The 12,500-nt window shown below is 50.5% G+C and overlaps 1 protein-coding gene across 1 annotated transcript in view; it reads left to right on the plus strand.

Annotated features, from left to right (window-relative positions):
• The window catches only part of LOC123753055 (uncharacterized), a 37,130-nt gene that overhangs the window by 7,725 nt on the left and 16,905 nt on the right, over positions 1-12,500 (plus strand). The window contains exons 2-4 of the mRNA XM_069315579.1: positions 5,471-5,581; positions 5,974-6,469; positions 6,703-7,179. Of these exons, the coding sequence (XP_069171680.1) occupies positions 5,471-5,581; positions 5,974-6,469; positions 6,703-7,179 (1,084 nt within the window). The remainder of the gene's footprint in view (positions 1-5,470; positions 5,582-5,973; positions 6,470-6,702; positions 7,180-12,500) is intronic.

The raw sequence follows: 12,500 nt of genomic DNA on the forward strand, positions 1-12,500 counted from the left end.
CTCCCTGCTGCTGTACCACTCACACTCCCCTGCTGACTGTACCACCACCACTCTCCCCTGCGCCTGTACACACCACTCCCTGCTGCATGTACCCACATCACTTCCCCTGCTGCTGTACCACACTCACTCCCTGCTTGCTGTACCACTCCACTCCCCTGCTGCTGTACCCACTCACACTCCCTTGCTGCTGTACCACTACCCCTTCCCCCTGCTGCTGTACCCACACACTCCCCCTGCTGCTGTACCACTACAACTCCCCTGCTGCTGTACCACTACCTCCCCTGCTGCTGTACCACTCCACTCCCCTGCTGCTTGTACCACATCACTCCCCCTGCTGCTTTACCACTCACTCCCCCTGCTGCTGTACCACACACTCCCCTGCTGCTGTACCACACACTCCCCTGCTGCTGTACACACACTCCCCTGCTGCTGCTTACACACCACTCCCCTGCTGCTGTACCACTCACTCCCACTGCTGCTGTCCCCACACACTCCCCTCGCTTGCTGTACCCACACCACTCCCTGCTGCTGTACCACTCACTTACCTGCGCTGTACCACTCACCCCCTGCTGCTTGTACCCAACTACCTCCCTGCTGCTGTACCACAACACTCCCCTGCTGCTGCTACCACACACTCCCCTGCTGCTGTACCACACACTCCCCTGCTGCTGTACCACACACTCCCCTGCTGCTGTACCACTCACCCCCCTGCTGCTGTACCACTCACTCCCCTGCTGCTGTACCACACACTCCCCTGCTGCTGTACCACACACTCCCCTGCTGCTGTACCACACACTCCCCTGCTGCTGTACCACTCACTCCCCTGCTGCTGTACCACTCACCCCCCTGCTGCTGTACCACTCACTCCCCTGCTGCTGTACCACTCACCCCCCTGCTGCTGTACCACTCACTCCCCTGCTGCTGTACCACTCACCCCCCTGCTGCTGTACGAGCCACAAGCAAATACGTCCCTCTCAGTACAAGTGGTCCTAATAACGAAACAGCTAACAGCCGCAACGGCTTCCCTTCTTGCATGTTCGTCGTTCGATCCCCGATGGTCCAGTTGGTTAGGTCTCGTTCCTTCACTCCATCCTAATCCCCCGCCCCCCCCTATCCCAGCTCTCGGCAGGCAATCACAGGCCACTTAAGTGCCGTAATTACACTAGCTTAGCGATTTCTCGTTTTAATTACTTTTCAACGCATGACCCAGTGTAAAGGTTCGTTAGTGGTGTGTTGTTGACCTGAGAGAGAGAGAGAGAGAGAGAGAGAGAGAGAGAGAGAGAGAGAGAGAGAGAGAGAGAGAGAGAGAGAGAGAGAGAGAGAGAGAGAGAGAGAGAGAGAGAGAGAGAGAGAGAGAGAGAGTTATCTCTCTGAGGTTATCTCAAGATAACCAGGAGAGGCAACATAGCACCTCCACTCAGCTCAGGAGTACCGCATGCAAACTGCAGAAGCCGTAAACAATGAGGGTTGCCCTCTTGTGAGACAAGCAAGCGTCTCAGGGTAATGAAACTGTCGTCTTGACCGCCAGAGGTCAAGACAGCCTGGCAGGTCAAGGCTACTCCGGATCCGCTGCTTGTTAGTCATAATTTTTTTTTTACCTACATTCTGTAACACTTGTTATCTCCGTCAAGACTTGTTATCTCCCTCAAGACTTGTTATCTCCGTCAAGACTTGTTATCCCCGTCAAGACTTGTTATCCCCGTCAAGACTTGTTATCCCCGTCAAGACTTGTTATCTCCGTCAAGACTTGTTATCTCCGTCAAGACGTGTTATCCCCGTCAAGACTTGTTATCTCCGTCAAGACTTGTTATCCCCGTCAAGACGTGTTATCCCCGTCAAGACGTGTTATCCCCGTCAAGACGTGTTATCCCCGTCAAGACTTGTTATCTCCGTCAAGACGTGTTATCCCCGTCAAGACTTGTTATCTCCGTCAAGACGTGTTATCTCCGTCAAGATTTGTTATCCCCGTCAAGACGTGTTATCTCCGTCAAGACGTGTTATCTCCGTCAAGACGTGTTATCTCCGTCAAGACGTGTTATCTCCGTCAAGACGTGTTATCTCCGTCAACACTAACCTACGATTACTTTCAACCGCTTGCCATATTGTCAACTTTCTACTACTTTATCTACTCTCTACTCTTACCACTAACCTTCAGTCTAGTAGATACAAAATTTTGTCTACGTTTGACAAAATTGCGGAGACTCTGGGAGGACGGGTTGTTGATACAGCCCGTCCTCGCATACAAAGATCCAAGCTCGTTAATTCAGCCGCCAAACCCCCTGTTTATAAATGAGAACCTGTTTACACACGACTCACAACTGATGACGTCCGAACATTTCCGGAACAAGTGCTTCGCTCACGTCCTCTGTTCGAACGACAATTCTATAAATGCTTCACCCACGTACTTCAAAACAAAGATCCAAAAGTGATTCCATCCACCCGCCAAACCCCCTGATTATGAATGAAAAGCGGTTTACACACGACTCACAACTGCTGACGTTCGAACACTATCCGGAACAAGTGCTTTCACTGACGAATTTTGTTCGAATCACAACGCTATAAATGCTTCACCCACGTACTACAAATACAAATAATCGCCAACAGAACCTAAACACCTAACCTAACCTATGCCTATATATGCACAATATGCTAATATATTATAATATTAATTTATACTTGAGAAAATTCCCGTTTTGAATGAACAGCATGTTAAAATTTATGAATGCGTCTGTGGGGTCGACCGCTGGATGTAATGGACTTGAGTCGAGGACGGGTTGTGATTCCATCCACCAGCCAACCCCCCCCCCCCCCCAACTGTTTATGAATGAAGAACGGTTTACACACGACTCACAACTGATGACGTTCGAACACTTCCGGAACAAGTGCTTCACTGACGAATTTTGTGACGTTCTCCAATATTCTCAGTTTAGCAAAATTATGAATATTACGAATACCACAGCTGACCGTAAACGACTTGGTGAAGAGCATAAATTGGAACAACTACGAAGTGAGTGAACTACTTGATTTGTGTTCTCAGAGGATTTCGTGACATTTGACTTGGTGTTTACATACATTATTTATAGAGTGATTACCATTGACATTGACGGTAGCCTAGTGAGGCTCGGGAATGGTTGTAACCTAATTGTCTTGACAATTAGGTTACAACCATTACAATGACGGTTACAATGACGCTTATCATTCCATAGGGGGTAACATTTGTATTATATTTCATCGTTCTTACTTTTAGCATTTTCTTAGTAAATTTTTATGTATAAGTGTATGAAAGAACATCCATCAGGAGATATTCCCTGCTGGATGTAGAGGAACTCACCGCTCATTCCTGAGTGAATTACATATAAATTATTTCTATATAATTCCATGGTTCCTCTTGCCTTAAAGAGGGTACCTTACCTTGAGGTTACCTTGAGGTGCTTCCGGGGTTTAGCGTCCCCGCGGCCCGGTCCTCGACCAGGCCTCCTGGTTGCCGGACTGATCAACCAGGCTGTTGGACGCGGCTGCTCGCAGCCTGACGTATGAGTCACAGCCTGGTTGATCAGGTAACCCACAGTTCTCCCCATCTAATGCTCTGGTGGCATTGGTGACAACGTTTTGGGAAGTTTCAAGCTTCGTCCCATTTGTTTATGAAGTTCAATCGTGAGCAGAATAGTTCAGAAGTGAGAGCAGCAAAGTTCTCCTGTTGAACCTGCCTTCTTGAGGTTATCTTGAGATGATTTCAGGGCTTTAGTGTCCCCGCGGCCCGGTACTCGACCAGGCCTCCACCCCCAGGAAGCAGCCCGTGACAGCTGACTAACATCCAGGTACCTATTTTACTGCTAGGTAACAGGGGCATAGGGTGAAAGAAACTCTGCCCATTGTTTCTCGCCGGCGCCTGGGATCGAACCCAGGACCACAGGATCACAAGTCCAGCGTGCTGTCCGCTCGGCCGACCGGCTCCCCCTTAGGGGGAGTTATACGCCAAAATGTGAGGTACTGTTCCAGAGGACGGGTTGCCATAATGCTCGGTTCAAGCTAGGGGCCTCGTAGCCTGGTGGATAGCGCGCAGGACTCGTAATTCTGTGGCGCGGGTTCGATTCCCGCACGAGGCAGAAACAAATGGGCAAAAGTTTCTTTCACCCTGAACGCCCCTGTTACCTAGCAGTAAATAGGTACCTGGGAGTTAGTCAGCTGTCACGGGCTGCTTCCTGGGGGTGGAGGCCTGGTCGAGGACCGGGCCGCGGGGACACTAAAGCCCCAAAATCATCTCAAGATCTCAAGATAGGCTCTGGCCGAGGCTAGCATAAAGAAGCACAAGGCTTCATATATATGGCTGACCTGCTGCTCTAGGTATCGTGAGCTTGACAGCCTACCAGGACTGGACGTTTTTAACCGTCCAGACATTACACTTTTCAGACCTTTCGGTACGAGGTTCTGGTGCCAGATTCACGAAGCAGTTACGCAAGTACTTACGAACGTGTACATCTTTCCTCACTCTATGACGGCTTTGGTTACATTTATTAAACAGTTTACAAGCAGGAAAACTTACCAATCAACTGTTGTTATTGTTATAAACAGCCTCCTGGTGCTTCGGAGCTCATTAACTGTTTAATAATTAAATAAATAATAAAATAATATATACACGGTGTACGTGGGGGGGGGGGGGGGGTGTTACAGTGGGACACATGGGTGTTACAGTGGGACACATTGGTGTTACAGTGGGACACATGGGTGTTACAGTGGGACACATGGGTGTTACAGTGGGACACATGGGTGTTACAGTGGGACACATGGGTGTTACAGTGGGACACATGGGTGTTACAGTGGGACACATGGGTGTTACAGTGGGACACATGGGTGTTACAGTGGGACACATGGGTGTTACAGTGGGACACATGGGTGTTACAGTGGGACACATGGGTGTTACAGTGGGACACATGGGTGTTACAGTGGGACACATGGGTGTTACAGTGGGACACATGGGGGTTACAGTGGGACACATCATTATTCACCCTGACTGGACGTGTTCAAAACATGTCCAGCTTCATCCTCCAACACAACCACTAAGTGATTGTTCCTTAATTGTATCATATTCTTAGTTCCTCCAGGGCCTTCGGACACCGTTCCTCCGCCTCCTAAGGCTGCTGCTCCTCCAAGTGTGACCCAGTCCTCGAGAGATAACTGGGCAGCAATAGATCTGGTGGTGGGGGGTAGAGCTGGTTCCTTGCCCCCGGGGTCATTACGTTGATGGTGTAAATAGTACACATTCCCAGCTTCCCCTCAACGCCCTCAAGGACCACTCCTACCTATTAATCATTACTATTTTAATGCAGTTTAAGCTTTGGAGCGGGGACGGTGTTCTTCAAGTGAGAGGTGGCCACGCTGCACTCTTATTGTTACCATCAAACATCACATTCGTAAATTATTTGTTGCTGCAGATATTAAATATAACCGCGACTAAATATACATCTTCCAGGAGGTCAACATCTGGTTGACCTGGAAGTACCTCGTGCCGTACGATAACATCGGGCGCAACCTCCCACTCCCCACACGGCAGCTCCCCTGCCAGACGCAGTCTTCTCAAAAGGTCTATATATATATATATATTTTGTATGTAAATTGTGAGCTGGAGCACAGACCCATGACACACGTGGTGTCATCACCTCCTCATACACACCCCCAGACCATACACAGACGCAGCTTCAAGGCGGTACGTTACATTGGTCATGTTGTGACATCACCGTGAGACTGCAACCTCTCCACCTCCCCCCCACACAACACCTTTCCCTTAGATTATAACTCTGGCCCGGACTCATGCTACTCCATGTCCGCTACACTTCTACTCTTGGTGGTGTTAAAGTCCAATGTCGCGTTCAGAGGACCAGAGCCCGCAGTCCAGCATTCCTGGTAGCCCAGAGCTCCGAGGTCTTCAACCATCCATCATAAAGACAGCAGCATAATACTCGAAGTCTTCCGTAGCCTCAAAGGCAGTCGAAGACCTCCTTCCATAAGGGCAGCCGAAGACCTCCTTCCACAAGGACAGCCGAAGACCACCTTCCACAAGGGAAGTCGAAGACCACCTTCCACAAAGGCAGCCGAAGACCTCCTTCCACAAAGGCAGCCGAAGACCACCTTCCACAAGGGAAGTCGAAGACCTTCCACAAAGGCAGCCGAAGACCACCTTCCACAAAGGCAGCCGAAGACCACCTTCCACAAAGGCAGGCGAAGACCACCTTCCACAAGGGAAGTCGAAGACCTTCCACAAAGGCAGCCGAAGACCACCTTCCACAAGGGAAGTCGAAGACCACCTTCCACAAAGGCAGGCGAAGACCTCCTTCCACAAAGGCAGCCGAAGACCACCTTCCACAAAGGCAGGCGAAGACCTCCTTCCACAGAGGCAGCCGAAGACCTCCTTCCACAAAGGCAGGCGAAGACCTCCTTCCACAAAGGCAGCCGAAGACCACCTTCCACAAAGGCAGGCGAAGACCACCTTCCACAAGGACAGCCGAAGACCTCCTTCCATAAGGGCAGCCGAAGACCTCCTTCCATAAGGGAAGCCGAAGACCTCCTTACATAAGGACAGCCGAAGACCTCCTTACATAATGACAGCCGAAGACCTCCTTACATAAGGACAGCCGAAGACCTCCTTACATAAGGACAGCCGAAGACCTCCTTACATAAGGACAGCCGAAGACCTCCTTACATAAGGACAGCCGAAGACCACCTTACATAAGGGCAGCCGAAGACCACCTTCCACAAAGGCAGCCGAAGACCACCTTCCACAAAGGCAGCCGAAGACCACCTTCCACAAAGGCAGCCGAAGACCACCTTCCACAAAGGCAGCCGAAGACCACCTTCCACAAAGGCAGCCGAAGACCTTCCACAAAGGCAACCGAAGACCATCCACAAGGACAGCCGAAGACCACCTTCCACAAAGGCAGCCGAAGACCTTCCACAAGGACAGCCGAAGACCTTCCACAAAGGCAGCCGAAGACCATCCACAAGGACAGCCGAAGACCACCTTCCACAAAGGCAGCCGAAGACCTTCCACAAGGACAGCCGAAGACCACCTTCCACAAGGGGCCCAGTCCGTCCGTCACGGCGGCTCCTGCACTTCGCTAAGCTCCCCGCCACCCGGCAGCCCACCCACCTATCCTTTACACTCCGCCACTCCTAACCAAAAAGGCACTGGAGACCAGGTGTTTACATAGTGCTTGGTGTAACGGTGGAACCGGGAGGGGGGAGGGGGGGGGCTGCGGCAGGAAGGTCCAAGATCCCGCGGCACAAGTTATTAATGTCCTCCGCCGCCGCCAGCAGCAGCGCCACCCCGAGCTCAATAACGCCACCGATGACCCTCTGCACTCCTGCTACCGTGTTCTATGTCCCCCACTCAGGGCTCCGCCGTGTTCTATGTCCCCCACTCAGGGCTCTACCGTGTTCTATGTCCCCCACTCAGGGCTCCACCGTGTTCTATGTCCCCCACTCAGGGCTCCACCGTGTTCTATGTCCCCCACTCAGGGCTCTACCGTGTTCTATGTCCCCCACTCAGGGCTCCGCCGTGTTCTATGTCCCCCACTCAGGGCTCTACCGTGTTCTATGTCCCCCACTCAGGGCTCTACCGTGTTCTATGTCCCCCACTCAGGGCTCCACCGTGTTCTATGTCCCCCACTCAGGGCTCCACCGTGTTCTATGTCCCCCACTCAGGGCTCCACCGTGTTCTATGTCCCCCACTCAGGGCTCCACCGTGTTCTATGTCTCCCACTCAGGGCTCTACCGTTTTCTATGTCCCCCACTCAGGGCTCCACCGTGTTCTATTGCACCCCACTCAGGGCTCCACCGTGTTCTATTGCACCCCACTCAGGGCTCCACCGTGTTCTATTGCACCCCACTCAGGGCTCCACAGTGTTCTATTGCACCCCACTCAGGGCTCCACAGTGTTCTATTGCACCCCCCCCCCACTCAGGGCTCCACCGTGTTCTATTGCACCCCCCCCCACTCAGGGCTCCACCGTGTTCTATTGCACCCCCCCCCCCACTCAGGGCTCCACCGTGTTCTATTGCACCCCCCCCCCACTCAGGGCTCATGAGTATAACACGCTCTTAACTCATTCCTTTGTATCACATCACCCAAACAGCATTAGACAATAGGTAAATCTTCAAAAGAACCATTTAGGGGCAATTAAGGTCCTTGGGTAAATGAGGGTTTAAGAAGGCAGGAACCCCCAGATGAGATTACAGATAGAAGGTCTTATTGACATATTGTGATTTGAGTGAGGAGGAAGGTGGGGGGGGGGGCTGCTACCCCCATGCGCCGCCCCCCCCCCTTACCCACACACCTGGCTCCAAGCAAGTCACCTTTGACATATCATGGGGCAAATGTGAAGGGAAGTGCAGGAATATATTTTCCAAGCCATTCCCAGCTTCGCTAAACGCAGCAGCTCCCGTCTGGCCAGATGGGGAAATGAACACTAAAAGAAATGAACAGTAAGAGCCATAGGATGTAGGGAAAATAGGGGAAATAGAGAGTAATATGGAGGCCGGCCTGGCCCGGCCCCGCCCAGCCCTGGCAACACTTCCGCGTGTGTTGTCGTTGCCCTGGCGTCGGCAACACTGCTCTCCCTCCAAGTTGTCGTTCAGTGTTGTGGTACACTGTGGGTACCTGTGTGGTACAGTGGGTACCTGTGTGGTACACTGTGTGGGTACCTGTGTGGTACACTGTGGGGTACCTGTGTGGTACACTGTGGGTACCTGTGTGGTACACTGTGGGGTACCTGTGTGGTACACTGTGGGTACCTGTGTGGTACACTGTGGGGTACCTGTGTGGTACACTGTGGGTACCTGTGTGGTACACTGTGGGTACCTGTGTGGTACACTGTGGGTACCTGTGTGGTACACTGTGCGGTACCTGTGTGGTACACTGTGGGTACCTGTGTGGTACACTGTGGGTACCTGTGTGGTACACTGTGGGTACCTGTGTGGTACACTGTGGGGTACCTGTGTGGTACACTGTGGGTACCTGTGTGGTACACTGTGGGTACCTGTGTGGTACACTGTGGGGTACCTGTGTGGTACACTGTGGGGTACCTGTGTGGTACCTGTGTTGTGGTACACTGTGGGGTACCTGTGTGGTACACTGTGGGTACCTGTGTGGTACACTGTGGGTACCTGTGTGGTACACTGTGGGTACCTGTGTGGTACACTGTGGGGTACCTGTGTGGTACACTGTGGGTACCTGTGTGGTACACTGTGGGTACCTGTGTGGTACACTGTGGGTACCTGTGTGGTACACTGTGGGTACCTGTGTGGTACACTGTGTGTGTACCTGTGTGGTACACTGTGGGTACCTGTGTGGTACACTGTGGGGTACCTGTGTGGTACACTGTGGGTACTTGTGTGGTACACTGTGGGTACCTGTGTGGTACACTGTGGGTACCTGTGTGGTACACTGTGGGTACCTGTGTGGTACACTGTGGGGTACCTGTGTGGTACACTGTGGGGTACCTGTGTGGTACCTGTGTTGTGGTACACTGTGGGGTACCTGTGTGGTACACTGTGGGTACCTGTGTGGTACACTGTGGGTACCTGTGTGGTACACTGGGGGACACCAGTGTTGTGGTACACTGTGGGGTACCAGTGTTCCCTTACGTTGTGTGGGTATGGGGGGGGGAGGGTCTGCCTGCCCTTCTTTTACGAGAAACACCAGCCACCCATATGAGCTTGACACGGCTCCACAGCTTCCCAGGGGAGTGCCACAGTTAACCAGGGTCCCAGCGCCTGGCGCTCGCTAGGCTCAGCAGTGCTAGGGGTCATCTCCTCCTCTCCTCCACTCTCTCCTGATCGCAAAATGATATTTTCCCGAATGTCGAGGACTCATCAGCCAGATAATCTGCCACCACCACAACACCACAAACTTTACAGCATCAAACACACTCTTTGCTCTGGCCAACATGGTTATCTTGAGGTTATCTTGAGATGATTTCGGGGCTTTAGTGTCCCCGCGGCCCGGTCCACGACCAGGCCTCCACCCCCAGGAAGCAGCCCGTGACAGCTGACTAACACCCAGGTACCTATTTACTGCTAGGTAACAGGGGCATAGGATAAAAGAAACTCTGCCCATTGTTTCTCGCCGGCGCTTGGGATCGAACCCGGGACCACAGGATCACAAATCCAGCGTGCTGTCCGCTCGGCCGACCGGCTCCCCCGGTCCCAACATGGGTCATTAAAAAAACATAACTTGCTGACATTTGAAGGGAAGTTATGGGAATTGAAGGAAGTCTTTCCCATATTTGTACTGTGGTCGTAGTGCTCTCAGTCATGACTTAGTGGGCTGTAGGGTCGGGTGCTGAGGACGCCAGCTCCAGCCCTGCAGCAGTACGCATGGTTCGAGCCTTCATCTGTCTGTCACCGGACAGGTTAAGCCTCATGTCACAAACGCATGATTGCCTTTCCAAATTCGTTCGTCTACACCAATTGTATATATATATGTATATATATATATATTTTTTTTTCATGTCGCATTTTTTTTTTTTACTTTTTGTTGTATGTCCTCAAAAAATATTGTAGACATTTTTTGTTTTTTTCCAAAAGTTTGCAAGATTCTTTCTTGTGTTGATTTGTTTAATCTTGCTATGATGGCAAGTACTCAACCCAATCTGTTTAGATAGTACTTCTTAGTGACTATGTACATCATAGTACAAACAGGCAATTAGATAGTTAAATGTGGTACTATTCACTTTATAAAGCCCCCAAAATAAAGCTAAAAATCAAACTTTAAATATTCCTAGGCCTATTATAGCACATATATGTACTATTATTAGGCCTCATATAGCGTACATTAGGCCTAGGAAGGTTAGGTTATCTTTGCAACATAAATACAAAACCTTTTCCAGTTTGTCCAAATTCAATAGTAACTCTTGCTACTTTCTAATTTTCAGTAAATAGGTACTTGGGAGTTAGTCAGCTGTCACGGGCTGCTTCCTGGGGGGTGGAGGCCTGGTCGAGGACCGGGCCGCGGGGACACTAAAACCCCGAAATCAACTCAAGATAACCTCAGGATAAGTACGTAGTCATCTATTACACTTATATCATCTATAATCTATTATACACCACCATATTAAACGTCCAGTTATACTCTACTGAACGTGACTGTGTTTGGTACATGAGCTTTACAATGATCTTGTTCACCCTCGTGTTCACTCTCTTCACTCAGCATGTGAACTTCCCAAGTGAACAGTTGTGAAGTGGCCTTAATAATTCTCCAGCTGAACGTCAACCACTAATAACAAATGAGTAATTGGGAATGTGTTAAAATGTGTGTTAAGTCTATGTCTCCCAGCCCTCAGTGAGCTCCTGCCCTCTACAGCTGACGTACCTTCAGGTAATACCTTGAGGTGATTCCGGGGCTCAGCAACCCCGCGGCCCGGTCGTCGACCAGGCCTCCAATGTAGCATCAACGTCAGGGCAGGGACCCAGGATTATTCTAAGTGAGGATTATACAATGAAGTGTTCAACATTATAGGCTTTTTACGTGGGAGATTATACACTCATTGTTAGTAATTGTTAATGTGCTCACACTGTTTTTACACTCTGGTCATACACTCGTTATTCATTCACTCTCTTCGTACACTCAGCCTCGTTAAACACCCTCTTTAAATGCTTACGACCTCGTTAAACAGTCATCTTTCGTAAACATTTGCCATCTTTAAACGACCTCACCCTCGTTAATAAGCACACACCCTCGTTAATAAGCGCACCCTCGTTAATAAACACTGAGCCTCGTTAATAACCACACCCTCGTTAATAAACACTGAGCCTCGTTAATAACCACACCCTCGTTAATAACCACACCCTCGTTAATAACCACACACCCTCGTTAATAACCCCACCCTCGTTAATAACCCCACCCTCGTTAATAAACATTCAGCCTCGTTAATAACCACACACCCTCGTTAATAACCACAAACCCTCGTTAATAACCACACACCCTCGTTAATAACCACACACCCTCGTTAATAAACATTCAGCCTCGTTAATAACCACACACCCTCGTTAATAACCACAAACCCTCGTTAATAACCACACACCCTCGTTAATAACCACACACCCTCGTTAATAACCACACACCCTCGTTAATAACTACACACCCTCGTTAATAACCACACACCCTCGTTAATAACCACACACCCTCGTTAATAACCACACACCCTCGTTAATAACCACACCCTCGTTAATAACTACACACCCTCGTTAAACACTGAGAGAGGCCCAATGGGCTCCCAGCTCCACGACACAGTCACGGGTTTATCAGTATTTTCAACTAAATATGAATGACTGGCTTGAAACCTTGTATAAAAAAAAAACTACTACGGTTACTATACCAGCGTGAACGAGGCGGCTGTCATGGCTGGCTTGTGGCATGCACAAAAACTACTACAGCTGCTAATAACGTGAGCGAGTAGGCTGTCATGGGCGGCGGCGGGTGAGAGGCCTCCCTGACAGGGCAGACAA

The sequence above is a fragment of the Procambarus clarkii genome, chromosome 81 (genome assembly GCF_040958095.1).
Source record: "Procambarus clarkii isolate CNS0578487 chromosome 81, FALCON_Pclarkii_2.0, whole genome shotgun sequence".
In the NCBI taxonomy this organism is placed as follows: Eukaryota; Metazoa; Arthropoda; class Malacostraca; order Decapoda; family Cambaridae; genus Procambarus; species Procambarus clarkii.